At 48.0% G+C, this 17,295-nt stretch overlaps 1 protein-coding gene across 11 annotated transcripts in view; it reads left to right on the top strand.

The window, feature by feature from the left end:
- Positions 1-10,994, top strand: part of adgrl2a (adhesion G protein-coupled receptor L2a) — a 544,699-nt gene extending 533,705 nt beyond the window's left edge. For 10 of the 11 annotated variants that reach the window (XM_070886520.1, XM_070886511.1, XM_070886513.1 and 7 more), the window contains one exon: positions 8,845-10,994. In XM_070886520.1, the coding sequence (XP_070742621.1) occupies positions 8,845-9,608 (764 nt within the window). In that variant the 3' untranslated portion in view covers positions 9,609-10,994. The remainder of the gene's footprint in view (positions 1-8,844) is intronic. The other variant, XM_070886521.1, reaches the window with a different exon arrangement.
- The last annotated feature ends 6,301 nt before the right edge of the window (positions 10,995-17,295 follow it).

Genomic DNA, 17,295 nt, shown 5'->3' with positions numbered 1-17,295 from the left:
ATTCCACCTTCAAGACCACTTCTTTGCTCAAACTTCTGATCACCCGACCAATCACTCCGGCTTTGGCTTCATGTCCCTTTCTCCTTGTGCCTCTGCGAAGCACCTCGGGACGATTTCCGCCATTAAATGGCTTTCACTGTTGCTTACCCCTCTCTCCCCATCTTTAAACGTTTCTTCAAGGCCTACCTCTTTGACCGCACCCACCCCCTCCCCCCCCCCCCCCACCCCCACCCCCAACCTTTGGTCACCTCTCTTGTTTCAACTCCCAACTCGGCGTCCACCTTTCTGAAACACCTTGGTGTGTTTCCCTACATTAAAGCCTCAAGCTGCAAGTCACTGGAGCAAGGGCGTTAAACCAATTAACGCATGTAAATAAACAAGCTGCCTTCATTCAAATAGCAGACTTTCATTAACACCCTCATCAGTCGGGTTGCACTGGGCTGGTTCAACTGTATCAGGATTTTACAGAGCAATTGGAATAAACTCATGAATTTTATAGGATGATAACACTATTTAATATTGATTGCAAATCGGTTATGAATAGGGCTCCACTCTGAGGCACAACCATGACTTGAGATAAATATAAGACAAGCCTCTCATGTTGATGTATCTTGATAATAACTGGAGTGGACAAGAGGCTTGTAATATCTGCGGAATGGAAAAGCTCTTTGCTGACTGACTTATCAGTGAGCCTGAAGCTAGCACAGACGCACTTGAAGTAAAATATTTATCAGATGATTCATTATCTCAGACCTAAATTAAAATGTGATCTTTTAAATGTTTAATTACCTCATTGCAGCTGGTTTTTAAAAAAGGCAAGAGCAGTGATAAAGTATGCATCGCTGAGGCGTGTGGTGCCCAACCTTGTGTTGTTAGTGTACACAAGGGGAGAATATTTTTTATTTTTGCGGTGTTTCTTATTCATTGAGGGCGATTTTATTCCATGTGGGCAATTTATTGCCTCTTCCCTAGTTGCCGTTAAGTGGCTTGCTAGGCCGCTTCAGAGTGCATTTCAGAGTCATCCACGTTGGTGTGGGATTGGCGTCTCATGTAGGCCAGACCAGGGTAAGGACGGCAGGTTTCCGTCCCTAAAAGGACATCAGTGAACCAGTTGGGTTTTTAACGACAATCCCACAGTTTCATGGTCACTTTTACTGGTGCCAGCTTTTTATTTACTGATTTTTTTTTTTTTAATTAAAATTCTCGGTCAAGTCTACCTGGATTATTAGCCCAGCCTCTGGATTGTTTGTCCAGTGACATAACCAGTACACCTCTCTACCCTGGAGCAGTGGACTCAGAGTGCGTTACAGATCAGGAAGGGTCCTTTGGTTGGATCACTGGCCTGGGCAGGATTAGCTGCTCTCAGCCGAGGGCACTTAAACTTGGCTGAGCAGGGGAGGGGAGGCGTGCTGCTTCTGAAAGCTGTACAACAATCACCCGTTGGTCGTTTGTGCCCGGCGGATGAGGGTGGGTTAGGGCTTGGCTGTGATATCTTCCGCAGTCCGCTGGTGCGGTGTTTGGGGGGGGGGGGGGGGGGGCGGGATCAAGATTCCGTGGTGCAGCTTCATCCGAATGGGAAGATTAGCCACGTCTAGACACCTTCGAATCGATTGGCCACTTTTACCGGGTCAAAAAATTACAGGCCACCGGAACGTGGTTTCATCATGTGCAACCTTGGCTCACCCCCAAAGGTCACAGATCAGAGGCTCAACTTAGCTTTGTGTATTTAATTAATTGTGCACGCATCATTTGCAAATTGCCGTGTTCCGCTTTTAGGTTCATGGGACGCTCGGTCACTCCCCCACCTCGCCAACTTTACCATATAAGTATTCACTGTTTAGAAAGGGACAGGAATATGGTGGTGGTGGGCAGGTGGTTAAGAAGGCATACGGGATACTTTTCTTTATTCTCCGAGGCATAGAATACAAGAGTAGGGAGGTTATGCTTGAACTGTATAAAACACTAGGTAGGCCACAGCGAGAATACCGCATGCAGTTCTGGTCACCACATTACAGGAAAGGTGTGATTGCACTAGAGAGGGTACAGAGGAGATTTATGAGGCTGTTATCTAAACTGGAGAATTTTAGCTATGAGGAAAGATTGGATAGGCTGGGATTGTTTTCTTTGTAACAGAGGAGACTGAAAGGGAGACCTAATTGAGGTGTATAAAATTATGAGGGGCCCAGTTAGATTGGATAGGAAGGACCTATTTCCCTGAGCAGAGAGGTCAATAAACAGGGTACGTAGATTTAAAGTAAGTGGTAGAAGGTTTAGAGGGGAATTGAGGAGAATTTTTTTCAAGCAGAGGGTGGTGGGGGTCTGGAACTCTCTATCGGAAAGGGTGGTAGAGGCAGAAACCCTCATTGCATTTAATAAGTACTTGGTTATGCACTTGAAGTGCTGTAACCTGCAAGGCTGGAAAGTGGGATTAGGTTGGACAGCTCTTTGTCGGCAGGCACAGACATGATGGACTGAATGGCCTCCTGTGCCATACATTTCTATGATTCTATGAATAAGTTGATCTAAAACCTCGAAAAAACGCACATGTTTTGGGAAAGCTGAAAAAGCATGTCGGAACTCTTTAGGTAAACGGTGCAAAACTAGGCCAGTTAATCTCCTGATAATTAAATGGGCAGTGATTTAACAGTCAGCTTTCCCCGGCATTTTAAGTTTGGCAACTTAATGCCGTGTTGCTGCCCGATCTGAATTAAAATGAATGCCTCGTGGAATGATTTGTTTCGAACAAGGAGTCGTGGAGCTGCTGCAGCCCACAGCATTGCTCAGAACAAATCCACGTCAATAACCATATAATTAGCGACTTATTATGCAGGCCGGGAGCGGGGGGGGGGGGGGGCGGTCAGATGAGAAGTTGCAATGATATCCAGTTCGTAGTTTTGTGAATGGTCACGTCCTTTTTATTGTTTTCGGCATCGATCTCGGCTGTAAGCGATTTATGCTTGTGCGGTCCCAATCTTCGCCCAGCCCTCCGCCCCTGACACACCCCACCGCCCCCCCCGCTCCCCCCCCGCCACCGACCCTCACATACGCACCTTGACAAGAGACCACGACAACCTTTTGATCGTGAGGGCACGGCGGGTGATTCCTTGATCCGCTCCTCGTCCAACATCCGCAAACCACCTCGTTTGCGGTCGGAAGCTGGAAGCCCGGCCGAATTTTTAAAATTCTCTTTCATTTTTATTTCCTCGCTCTCTCGCCGAGGAAACGCTCCTCCTGTTAGGCGCCTTGGGTAGTTAATGCCGCTATATAAATGCAAGCTGCATGTTGTTGTTGCCCAGCTGAGAGCAGACCAGGAATTCATCCTGGGATCCTCTTGATCTGGGTCAGCTACTCACTGGATGAACTCACTGAGCCGTCAGGGGAGGGAGGGAGGGAGACGGTGGAGGGAGCAGGTTACCTGCAGCTACAACCCAATATGGTCAAAATTTATTTAGACAAAGAGAACAAAATTAGCAGTGAATACAGAGACAGAGTCATTCTGCATCACAAGAAATAGGACCTCCTCGGTGCAGGTGAAGCACTAATAGCTATTTATTTTTGCCTTTCCCTTCGGAATGTGGCACTACCTTGCAAGTTCGAAAGGCACACATGCCTTGTTAAGCCTCGAAAATGAATAGAAAGAACCATCACCCTCGCCCATTTTTGGGACTTTTTCTCTCTCTAGTGATGAATGAAGAATGATCTAATGCGGTTGCAATTTTACTTCAAAGCTGAGCGGGCCTTGGCAGCTGAATTTCAAACGGGGCCTATTTTTTTTTGAGAGGGCCTCCCTTCACTTGTATGTTTTGAAAAGAGTCTGTGAGCTTAACAAAAAAAACCAAACTGATGTATCTTTTTCTGTCTTGTTGCTTTAGGGATGACGGGCAATTATCTACTAACAAATCCTCTTCTGCGACCCCATGGCACTAACAACCCTTATAACACCTTGCTTGCGGAAACCATTGTCTTTAATGCCCCGTCAGCTGACGTGTTTAGCTCTCCAGGTGTGCTTACTTAACTCTTGGAAAACAATTGTTTAACGACCGCTCGAGACCTGTCTGTTTTGGGTGCTGGTGGAATAGTTAGGATAGAACTGTAATCAGAATTATGCTGACAAATGCAAAGATGTTGCGTAGTCACTTCACTTTGGGATTTTTCATATTAATCGTGCTCTGTAGTCAGCAGAATACTAATTGCAACAAACTCCGCCCCCTCCCTTCCCCCGCACTTCCCCCCCCCACCTCCGCACTTCCCCCCCCACCCCCACCCCACCCCCACAATTTGCCCCCCCACCCCCACACTCCCACCCCCACCCCCACACCACACACTCCCCCCCCACCCCCACACTCCCCCCCCCACCCCCACACTCCCCCCCCACCCCCACACTCACCCCCCCCCCACCCCCACCCCCACACTCACCCCCCCCCACCCCACACTCACCCCCCCCACCCTCACACTTCCCTCCCCCACACTCCCCCCCACCCCCACACTTCCCCACCCCACCCCCACACTCCCCCCCCCACCCCCACACTTCCCCCCCCACCCCCACACTTCCCCCTCCACCACCCCCACACTTCCCCCTCCCCCCACCCCCCACACTTCCCCCTCCCCCCACCCCCCACACTTCCCCCTCCCCCCACCCCCCACACTTCATCACCACCCCCACACTTAACCCATACTCCCTCCACCTCCGACACTTCCCCCAAACCCCGAGCCCGGAAGGCTCAAATTGCTAATGTCCGTGTGTAACTGAACGGGACAGGTCCCAAGATTGTGTCTGCTATGTGTGAGCTCAACTCAACTGCTGGACGAGTATCCCTGTGCGAGGGAAGGGGGAAGTGACTGGGTCAGGATTCCCTGCTCCTGAGAGCCAGAGACAGCCCCCACACGCCCACGCCCTGCTCCCTGCTGTAAGACTGCGGATGAGAATATCTCGGGTGAGGGCAGACTGCCATCCCCTTCACCGCGAGTAGGCTGACAAATGGGTGAGCGGGGGAGGGGTGGGGGCGCACGTGTTGAATCGTGTGCTGGAGGAGAGGGGAAGGAGGAACCATTGCCAGCGAGGAGAGGATTACGACTGCACCTAGAGACAGCAAACCGAACCCTTTCGCAAATCACCCTCACGCCAGCCCTCCCCACAGCATTCACGCTTGACTGGAAGCCCGTCGCGCAGTCCTGTTCTGACACGGCGGGGCTTCAATCGGGACTGAATTCCATTTGTTCTCAAACAAATGTCTTGATACTGCAAGTAATCTGAGAGTCAAAGCTCAACGTCCAAAGGACAGAATAATAGCGGGTGTATGTTAAAAGTGGTGTGTTGAATCTAACCCGAGCTTTTTTTTTCATTATTTGTCTTTTGCTCTTTCCTTATGCTTCCCTCTAGTGACCTACAGAGAGACAAGTACGGGAGTCAAACTTAACTTTGCCTATCAAATGTAAAAAAAAATTCCGGCATGCTTGTATTTTTTTTCTTTTTTTTTTGAAATGAGGCAATTGGTGAAAACGTAACTGGAGGTCAGATGTAGACTCGGTGGGCATAAGGTTGACTATAATTAGACTGGCAATGAAGCAATGTATAACATTGCACTCTCACAGCTGCCTAGGTAGGGATTATAGACTGTACTTCCACAAGCCTGAATATTGTCACTGAGAATTCAATTGGCACGCTCCCATTTGCATTCATTGGTTAAATTAATCGAAGCATTGAGATGTTTCTTCCAAATTGGATTGCGAGTTTTTTTTTATTCGTTCCGGGATGTGGGCCAGCATTTATTGCCCATCCCGAATTGCCCTTGAGAAGGTGATGGTGAGCTGCCTTCTTGAACCGTGTGGTGATTCTTATTGTTGTTTCTTGTAGCGGTTTGGTACAACTGTGTGGCTTGCTAGACCATTTCAGAGGGGCAGTTAAGAGTCAACCACATTGCTGTGGGTCTGGAGTCACATATAGGCCAGACCGGGTAAGGACGGCAGATTTCCTTCCCTAAAGGGCATTAGTGTGAACCAGATGGGTTTTTACGACAATCTGGTAGTTTCATGGTCACCATTACTGACACCTAGCCTTTTATTCCAGATTTATTTAATTAACTCAATTTAAAGTCTCCAGTTGCTGTGGTGGGGATTTGAACTCACGTCTCCGGGTTATTAGTCTAGGCCTCTGCATTACTAATCCAGTAACTTAACCAGTATGCTACCATTCCCCGATGTTGCTGAGCTGCCGAGACAACAAGACACCAGGGCCGGATTTCCCTGGTCTGTCAATAGATGGCGCTGCTCTTGGGAGTTTGGTACCTCCGGGTTCGCGGAAGGGAAAGTCAGCCAGGTTTTCTGCTCCTGATATCCAGCAAGCCCTGGTGGAAGTGCGCGTGTGTGGAGATCATCAGGCATTCGGAGAGCCTGCCTATGCTCACTGTCTAGGCTGGTGGTTAAAGATTGGCCACATGGATGTACGCTAATAAGAGTTGAGGCATCCTGGAAATAAGAGAGGGCGGGGGGGGGGGGTGAGAGGAAACTGGCCAGAAAATATCTACACCGGTCAACAGAACTGGTGTGAAATCAACTGACAAGGCCCCTACTGTGCAGAATAAAGCATGCAGACGCCATATTGGAGTCTCTGTACCTTCCAGTGTAGGTCCGCAAGAGCCTGAGGGTGGTCTCCAGGCTGAACGAGCATTTCAGTTAAGCTCATCGTTCCGTAACGCTAGGCAGGCTTAAGAGACCAGTCGATGACTGAGCGAGGCTCTGGCTCACACAAATAAGGGACACAGCTGGCAAGATATGCAACCCACAACCCCTGCCCTGCCCCCGCCCAGATCAACTGGACCGAACTCAATTTCAGGAGTTGTTTCTGGACGGTGCTAACGATTTGCAGGCTATTTTGTTTTCCTGCTGTCAATACAGCTCTTTTCCTCCACGCCTTGCACACGATGCTGCAGTCACGCTGTGGTCAGTCACGCTGCCTGGTCATACCGTGGCCAGTCACGCGGTGATCAGTTGCGGTGGTCAGTCGCACTGTGGTCAGTCACACTGCCCGGTCACGCTGTGGTCAGTCATGCTGTGGTCAGTCATGCTGCCCAGTCACACTGCCCGGTCACACCGTGGCCAGTCACGCGGTGGTCAGTCACGTTGTGGTCAGTCACACTGCCCAGTCACACCGTGGCCAGTCATGTGGTGGTCAGTCACACTGTGGTCAGTCACACTGCCCAGTCACACCGTGGCCAGTCATGCTGTGGTCAGTCACGCTGTGGTCAGTCACGTTGTGGTCGGTCACGCTGGCTGGTCACACTGTGGTCGGTCACGCTGGCTGGTCACACTGTGGTCAGTCACGCTGGCTGGTCACACTGTGGTCAGTCATACTTTGGTCAGTCACATTTTACAATTCTACTTAAAGTAGCCAAAAATAAAAAAATCACACTTTCCAAAGCATGCTGTGTGTATTTGTTGTGTGTTTGTGTTTGTGATGTATCACGTGCTGGCTGTTTACATGTCTGTGTTGTAGCAGAAGGCATTCCTACCTGTTACAAAACACATCCCCATAAAAGTACCCATTTCCCGCGATTACCCCTTCTGACTTTCTGCAAACGCACCAGAGGCTGCTGCTCCTCTGCTCGCGGATTTCGGCTGGCCTCTCCTTTGCAGTCCACGACAGACGTTTACTGTTGTCGACTTTATCCTCTGCGACCTGTGTTTGTAAACATTTCTTGAGTTGACCACCAAGGCCTTGGCCTCTCTCGGCCTTTCCCCACAAACCCCTGCCCCCCACACCCTCTAACAGCCCTGTGTGGGTTCACTCGCTGCAGGTCCCTCTGACTGATGCAGGCTGGGTGGTGGCATGCAACCATGGAACTTATAGGAGGGGGGGGAATGGGGGGGGCGGTGGCTCTCAAATGAAAGATAAGCGTTTCCACCAAAACTACACACGGCGGAGAGAAAACCGAAAGAGAAAGTCCTGCTTGCTTGCGGTCTAAATTGATGAACCCTCGCTCTGACTGGTTTGCTGAGATGTTGCCGTGCTCCTTCCTCATGTTACAGTGATCGTTTTACTTTCTTTTGTATATCAGCTATTCTTACACCAGATAGCCTGAGCAGACAGACTTGATGTGAATTGCCCATGTGAGTCGACCCAGCTGATATCTATAGTGTTTTCAGATGGTGCTTGTGGATCCTGATAGCCGTAGTTCCGAGAGGATAACTGTTCTGTGTTTGTCATGCTTACTTCGTGCTTGTCCATTTTCCTGTTTTCCCCTGCCTCCCCGCCCCCCCCCCCCCATTCTTTGCTTTGCACCACGATGTCTCATCGCAAAAGAAATGTGAAATAGTTTTGCCTGCTTATTGTCTGGATTTCTTTTGGTGTGTTTATTTTGCACTTGTTTTGTGTAGGTGGTGCATTTTCTTTCCCAAGTCGCCTTTTAAGGTAATTCAGGACAAAAGCCCAATTATTTTGCCCGGCCTTCCTTGTCCCACCTCGAGCCACGTGTCACCGCCGTGCGTTAAGACACGCAAGGGCGCGCGGAGCAAGGTGCATTCAGGTCCATTGTTGATAGAGCCATAGAATGCTGACCGCACAGAAGAGGCCATTCGGCCCGTGCCAGCTCTCTGCAAGATGCTGCCGATGTTCCGTCTCACTCTTCACCGGCGATATCGTTTCATTTCGGGTTGGGAAAGGGGGCATCCCAGTATCATCTTCTTCTTCTTAAACACTGCAAATACATGCACCGTTGTTTTGTCCTGAAATACATTAAAAAAGATCTTTTTTTCGGGGGCGGGCTTAGACGGTTTATTTATTTTTTTTAAAATGAGACACAGTGCTACCGCCGCTAAGTGTTTTTTTTGTTCTGTTCTCGTTTCCAGGGCATTCACTGAACAACGGCCGGGACACAAGCGCGATGGATACTCTACCACTTAACGGCAATTTCAGCAACAGCTACTCCATTCGGAACGGGGACTTCACCACCGACAGCGTGCAGGCACTGGACTGCGGGCTGAGCCTGGGGGACACGGCCTTCGAGAAGATGATCATCTCCGAGCTGGTGCACAACAACCTCCGCGCCGGCGGCCACAAGACCCACAACCTGGACCGCGGCCTGGCCGCCAAGGTGGTGGCGGCGGCCGCCGGCAGCAGCAGCGAGGACGACGCCATCGTGGCCGACGCCTCGTCCCTGGCCCGCGGCGAGCGCCCAGGCGGGCGGCGCCACCCGGAACTGGAGGCCCCGCTGATCCCGCAGCGCACTCACTCCCTCCTCTACCACCAGCAGAAGCGGGCCGAGCCCCGGGCCGACGCGGGCTACGTGGCCGAGCTGACGGCTGAGGCCGACGACCCCTTGCAGTCGCCCAACAGAGACTCCCTGTATACCAGCATGCCCAACCTGAGAGACTCTCCCTACCCGGAGAGCAGCCCCGAGGCCGAGGAGGACTTGTCGCCCTCCAAGAGGAGTGAGAGCGAGGATCTTTACTACAAGAGCATGCCCAACCTCGGTGCTGGGAGCCAACTCCAGACATACTATCAAATCAGTCGGGGTAACAGCGACGGGTATATTATCCCCATTAACAAGGAAGAGTCTATTCCAGAGGGGGACGTGAGGGAAGGACACATGCAGCTGGTAACTAGTTTGTGAAACTCGTGCGTTTAAAAACAACGAGAGATTAAATAACGACCTCTGCAGGTGCCACCCCTCATATCTACCTGAACGGACAGTGCAGCGACCTGTGGTGCTTTTACATTGTACAGGAAAGAAAACACAGCTGGCCCCTGCAGTTCTGCGAGGACTTTGTGAGGAAAAGGACTCTCGCGCTACACAGAAACGTATTGTTCCGTCGCCAATAAAACCAGACCAGTCATCGGGTCCCTGCGCGCTTGTGCACTGCTGCTGAGGCGGTGAGAGGACTTCCGGCCATTCCAGTGCAGTGGTTTTTGAACACGGTTGTATATATAGTTGCACCTTGTATTCCTCCCCCCCCCCCCGCCCCCCCAGGCCTAGGCCCCAGGCTCAACCCCAGGTCCCAGGCCCTGTATTATAACAGGAGAGACAGGTCTTTCAACCCTGCCAAAGTTGTCTGCAGTACCTTAATGCTCCCAGAGTGGCTTTTATTGATTGCAGGAAAGAACTTTACACCATTGGTCGGCTTGAAGAGTCAGTTGCCTCCTTTCGGTGTGCAAAAATGGAGACCCTGGTCAGCCACTAGCAGCACCAGCCGCAGGCCTTACACCTCACCTTCGCTCAGCTGTACAGCTATCTGTTCTCACTGAGAAATGGCTAAAGAAAATATATTTTGTTGTATTGCTAGTGTAAAATAAATCAAATACATTGTCAGACCTAAATATAAGAGAATTTTAAACGGAAGAAATTTGATGAAAATATTGTGTGAAGCTCCCGATTGCACATATGGTGAATTGTGATACTTTTTTCCTTTCTGTTGGAACTTGTTCGTTGTGAAGATTAAACCACAGGTTTTTCCCATTTTTACTTTGTTCATCTATTTCCATAACCCTTTTTAAAAAAAAACACACATTTCTCTCTCGTCCTTTGCCCTCGCGATGGATCCGCTGCCTTTAATGATTTATTATTTGGCCAAATGAGTTGTGCCCTTTTAATCTTTACTGAGTCGTTAAGCCAGTTGTGCCAAGTCTGGCTAAATGCGGTGAAATTGGACTCCAGTTGTTTTTACTGTAATATACTTGATGGGGGCGTTGAGGGGTGGGGGGTGCGGGGAGGTGGGATCGGGGGGAGGGGGTAAATGGCACTTGAAGTTTTGACATAATAATCTGGTCCAGCCAAACAAAAGCAGGTTGACCTCCTGGACCATGAGTGTGACCTTGCCATCTTTCGTTCCGCCTAAAACCCTCAAGAGTTTATTTATTTATCATGGCCTGGGATTTACGGTTTGAACGTCCCAGCACAGATTTGCTTCAAGGTTTCATTTTTGTGTATTTCCTGTTAATAACGAGAACCCACCACTAATATCTGATGTAAAGTTTAACACTTCTTTGACAGTAAATAAATGTGAGAATTTTGCAAATAATCTATAAAGACAAGTGTTTTATTTTTCCATGTGTTGAGTGCACCGAATGTCTATAAAACACAGCTACAGTGACAGCTGTGTCCCAGCACCTGACTCCCCAAAGCCTTTCCACCATCTACAACGGCACAAGCCAGGAGTGTGATGGAATACTCTCCAGTTGCCTGGATGAGTGCAGCTCCAACAACACTCAAGGAGCTCGACACCATCCAGGACAAAGCAGCCCACTTGATTGGCCCCCCATCCTCCACCTTCAACATTCACTCCCTCCACCAACGGCAGCAACTAACCAAGGCTTCTGCGACAGCACCTTCCAAACCCGCGACGTCTAAAAGGACAAGGGCAGCCGGCGCATGAGAACACCATCACCTCCAAGTTCCCCTCCCAGTTGCACACCATCCTGACTTCGAAATAGGTTGCCATTCCTTCATTGTCGCTGGGTCAAAATCCACACGGACTGCAGCAGTTCAAAAAGACGGTTCACCACCACCTTCTCAAGGGCAATTAGGGATAGGCAATAAATGCTGGCCTTGCCAGCGACGCCCACATCCCACGAATGAATACAAAAATACTCACCTCTGAGTCAGAAGGTCGTGGGTTCAAGTCCCGCTCTCGAGACTAGACTGATAGTCCAGTACTGAGGGACTGCCGTTTTTCAGACGAAACGTTAAACCGAGGCCCCGTCTACCATCTCGGGTGGACATAAAAGGTCCCATGACATTATTTCAAAGTTCTCCCTGGTGTCCTGGTCAATATTTATCCCGCAAAACAACTTCAGTGAAACAGATGATCTGGTCATTACCTCATTGCTGTTTGTGGGACCTTGCTTATGCAAATTGACTGCTGCGTTTCCTACATTACAACAGTGACTGCACTTCAAAGGTACTTCATTGGTTGTAAAAAGCTTTGGGACATCCTGTGCTCATGAAAGGCGCTATATCTTTCTTAACATTGTGCTAACCTCTCCTGCCCTCGTATCCTGAAGGCTGTGACCTTGGTTCCGCAGACTCCCAATTACCCTCTGGTATCTCTTCCAAATGACCAAACCTGTAAGTGAGCATAAGGAACCTATTCCAACTTGGGGGCTGGCTTCAGCGCCAAACCCATTCCTTCCAGCACAATGATTGGGCTGGTTTTCCTCCTCCCTCTCCACAGGGCCCCTGCTTCTACCCAGCAGCCCTGTCACTTCCAGTTTTAAAAGGGAGTTTTTCCTCGCTTTAAGCCTCGCGGATGATGAGTATGTTTTTAATAAGATTAAGCAGTGTGGAACAAATATGTTTGGAAATGAAGGTTAAGCAGAGTTACGACATAAATTTATGGAAAATGTCTTTGCATTTGAAATTCTCCCCAGCCTGAAGATGTACTGTAAAATGACATATCCCAGCAAATTAATTTTAGCACTATTCGCAAATGGCCCATTGAGCTCAAAGTTTTAATTATGGCTGACATCTTGCATTACCATTTAATGCAATTATCATTACATTAAACGTTAGGCTATTAGGGTGATCATTTATTTACAGAGAAAAGTCAATTTTGGAGTGCTAACGAAAATAATATTCATAATGAATGTTTCTATTCTTGCAGCTCTTTGCAATTTGGTTTATATTTCAGGAGAAACAGGCCAGATCAATGTGAGATGGAGCCCCAAGGAGAAATATTAGACCACACTTGGAGCACTGTGTACAGTTCTGGTCTCCATATTATAATAAGGATTTAGAGGCACTGGAGAAGGTGCAAAAAAAACCTGACATGGATGATACCAGACCTGAGAGGTTATACATGTCTGGAAAGATTGAACAGGCTGGAGCTCTTTTCTACAGACTGAGGAGAGAACTTTTAGAAGTCTTCATAGAATCATAGAATTTTACAGCACGGAAGGAGGCCATTTCGGCCCATCGTGTCCGCACCGGCCAACAAGAGGCTATCCAGCCTAATTCCACTTTCCAGCGCTTGGTCCGTAACCATGCAGGTTACAGCACTTCAAGTGCACATCCAAGTACTTTTTAAATGTGGTGAGGGTTTCTGCCTCTACCATCCCTTTCAGGCAGTGAGTTCCAGACCCCCACAACCCTCTGCGTGAAAAAATCTCCCCTCAAATCCCCTCTAAACCTCCCCCCAGTTACTTTAAATTATGCCCCCTGGTTGTTGACCCGTCTGCTCAGGGAAATAGGCCCTTTCTATCCTCTATTTCTAGGCCCCTCCTAATTTTATACACCTCGATGAGGTCTCCCCTCAGGCTCCTCTGCTCCAAGTCTTTAATATTCTGAAATGGATCAATAGTGTAGAAGTAGAGAAGATGTTTCCACTTGTGGAGGAGATCAAAGCTCGCGCCATAAATATATGATAGTCACTAATAAATCCAATGACAATTTCAGGGGAAACTTCTTTACCCAGGGTGTGTTTAGAATATGAAACTCACTACCACAGGGAGTAGTTGAGATAAATAGCACAGATGCATTTAAGGGAAGCTCAATGAGCACATGGAGGAGGAAGGAATAGAAGGATATGTTGATACGGTTAGATGAAGAGTGCTGGGTGGAGGCTCGTGTGGGGTATAAACTCTGATATGGACCAGTTGGGCTGAATGCCCTGTTTCTGTGCTATGTGCTATAAAATATGTAACTCGTTGCACTTTGAAATGTCTGAGAGATGTGATAAAGCATCATAAAAATGCAAATCTTTCATGCATTTTTTTCCTTGTTCAAGATATTCCTTTTCTGTGTCTTTGCAATCTGCATGATACCAGCCAACAGAACAAGCAAGCCCACCTGCCTCTTGGCCACTGATAGTTCAACTCTGTAATGCGTTGTCAAGACTGCGTAGAGTGGCCTGGAGTGATTGTCCATCGCATTGTCCTGACTTGCGCATTTTATGAGAGGAGCTATCCTGCGCTCAGTGCTGTGAATGGGGGAAATGTATGAATTTGAGTAAAAGTGTATTTTCCAGGGCTGAGCTATTAGTCAGAAGGACTTTGAGCATTGCTCACTCTTGTGCCAGTCAGGCCATTAATTTAGTACTTTTGTGCTGAAGGTGATGGACAGAGCAACCTCCACAAGGCTGATAGGTTGGACATGCCTACTAGCTGATTCTGTCCCCTCCTCTTTCCTGGTCTTTAATCCCTGGGATGCCAGGCCAGGAAAGTGGATCAGCTGGGGACCCATGTTCCAGTTCTCGACTGGCACTCCTGCCCTGTTCATCTTTCTGACTGTGCGGCTGAGTACCAACTTCCCATGAGGGGGAGAATTGTTAACCTGTGCCTCACTGTGCTGAGTCACCATCTTACCCAGCCCATAAACTACCATTCAAAACTCTCAAACTTTGCATCGCTTACAACAGTCAGAAACACATGCAAATATAAACTGTCGGGGCGCAGAAATAGAAGATTAATATCAGAAGCTTAAAGGGAGAGGTTAGAAGAAAAGTCTTCCTGAAAGAACTTTCACAACTTCAAAATGTCGCAAAGCGCTTTCCAGCCATTGAAGTACTTAGTGATGTGTAGTCTCTGGAGTAGGACTTGAACTCACCACATTCTGACTCCGAGGTGAGAATGCTACCTACTGAGGCACAACTGACACTTACAAAATCATAGAAATTTACAGCACAGAAGGAAGCCATTTGAGCCATCATGTCTGCGCCAGCGGAAAAAGAGCTTTCCTGCCTAATCCCACTTTCCAGCTCTCGGTCCATAGCCTTGTAGATTACAGCACTTCAAGTGCAGATCCAAGTACGTCTTAAATGTGATGAGGTTTTCTGACTCTACCACCCTCTCAGGCAGTGAGTTCCAGACCCCCACCACCCTCGGTGAAAAAAGTTCTCCTCAACTCCCTCTAACCCTTCTACCAATTACTTTAAGTCTATGTTATTGACTTCTCTGCTACTAGGATAGTCAGTTATTTAACAGGAAATAGAAATAAGCACTTGAAGAGGAAAATTATTGAAGGTTAGAAAGGCGAGGAATTGGAATTAGAAGAGCTAGCTTTGGTGTCCCGTGCTGAAATTTCTGAGAGTCTACGAAAATATTCCAAATGGTTACCGTGTGCTTTGATTTGAAATTAAGTGGTACATGGGTCCTTTGGGTTCAAGCTCATTTTTAGCATGGCAATGTCCTACCTTTTGATTAAACCTTTCAAAGGAGATATAGAAGCAACAGTGATTTATTGGGACTTTTGTTTTTTGAAAGACGAGTTTAGATTTAGATGATGCATGTTCCTGTGGACATGGCTGATGGAATTATCCCTTTATTATGCAGGAAATATTAGCTGAAGCTCCAAATGATTTCTAATGTATTTAAATCAATACTAATGGATTTTGCTGAATGGAGATGGTTTGATATATTGGGCAATTTCATTTTCCACTAGGGCTCTCAATTAAATGGATTCAAATGGGACTCATTACGGAGAGGTAGAAGAATACTGTGTTTTAATTTCAAATTTTGAAATTCTGCATGTAAGTGCTGTTAGAGTCAGGAATCATTAAACAACGATTCCAATTGAAATATTACCTAATAGGAAAAAGAGAACTGTCAATGCTGGAAATCTGAAATGAAAATGGAAAATGTTTGGGAATAGGAGTGATTTTTTTTTTGACAAACCAAAGAATAAAAGAAAGATTTTGCATTGATATAGTGTTTATCACGACCTCAGGAAGCACCGTAGCCTACAGGGCTGCGGCCCAAGAGCTGGAAAGTGGGATTAGGCTGGATAGCCCTTGGTCAGCCAATGCAGACACGATGGACCAAAGTGGCCTCCTTCCGTGCTGTAAGCTTCTATGATTCTATGACCCAAAGTGCTTCATGGCCAATTAAGTACTTTTGAATGTTGTAACGTAGGGGAATGTGGCAGCCATCTTGCGCACAGCATGGTATCACAAACAGCAAGGAGAAAAATGGCCAGATAATCTGTCTTTAGTGATATTGGTTGAAGGAAAAACGTTGGCCAGGACACCGGGGAGAACACCCCTGCTGAAATTGCACTTGGGGGCTTTTGGTGGTGGAACCCCGCACCCCACATCTTGGATGCACCCTAACTTCTAAATCCTAGAATCAGGGCATCAGCACTCTTTGAGCATGCATCCGTGCCATTCTCCGGGCTTATTCTGGATTCGCGCGATCCCTGTTCAGTGAAAGCTGGCTGCATTAAAATTTACTGGGCTAGGGTTAGGTTCTGGCAAGTAAGTACGCCTGCTTGCATGTGTACATTGCAGTGGTGCGACTGGAAGAGGAATTGGCAGGAACTGCAAATGGATAACGACACCCTGCCAGCCTCTCCTCTTTCATTGACCACTGCATGGAAGAGGTCAGGCAGCAAAAGCATCTCCTCTACATCGTTCCCCCCACCCCCCCCCCCCCCACCGCCACCCCCGTGCCCTCCTCCCCGCCGCCGCTCACACATTTCCTACAGAATTTCAAAACCCACAAATAAAGCAGCAGAGGCCTGCTGTGAATGTGCCCCACCTCAAATTCCTCTCTCGCCCGCCCAAATTGTGTGGTCGTGTCACCCAACTGCCCTCCCCCAGAACAAAACAATTTCAGGGCAAGTTTGTGCGACAACAATGTTGATGTGTCCTTTTCTTTTCCAAATCCTGGCACAGCTTGCGGTGTATCTTTTTTATTTAGCAATTTTCAGTTTGAATATGAAAGATCACTCGGGTTACGTCTTACATGCGCCTCTGATTATGGGTTCATGATCCACTTCAAGGGACTCGAACAGATGAAACCAAACTGGCACTTGTAGCCCAGTATTGAGGGAGTGACACATTTACAGAAGTGCTGCCCTTCTGAGACGAGAGCTTAAATCGAGACCTTGTTCACCTGTTCAGTGGGATATTGTAGAATCTCCTGGGAATAATTGATGAGTGGGAGGGGTGGACTTGTCCTGGTGTTGAGGTCAGGCATTGCCATCTTAATGTTACTTGTGGCATCTCTGCTGGGAACTAAATGGTTGCTGCATTTGCCTATGAACAGTGCGTCTGAAGCACTTTGAGTTGTTTCTGGGAGATGTCATGAAATGCCAGGGAAAACAGACTTTCTTTTTCTATATTGCAATTATTATAAGAACATAAGAAATATGTTCCCCATAACCCTTTACTCCCTTATCGCTCAAAAATCTGTCTATATATTCAATGACCCAGCCTCCAAAGCACTCTGGGGCAGAGAATTCCACAGATTTACAACCTTCTGAGAGAAGAAATTCCTCTTCTTGTCAGTTTTAAATGGGCGACCCCTTATTCTAAGACTATGTCCCCTACTTTTAGTTTCCCCTATGAGTGGAAATATCCTCTCTGCAT

The sequence above is a fragment of the Pristiophorus japonicus genome, chromosome 8 (assembly GCF_044704955.1).
Source record: "Pristiophorus japonicus isolate sPriJap1 chromosome 8, sPriJap1.hap1, whole genome shotgun sequence".
Taxonomy (NCBI): domain Eukaryota; kingdom Metazoa; phylum Chordata; class Chondrichthyes; family Pristiophoridae; genus Pristiophorus; species Pristiophorus japonicus.
This window is presented reverse-complemented; position numbering and strand designations above follow the sequence as displayed.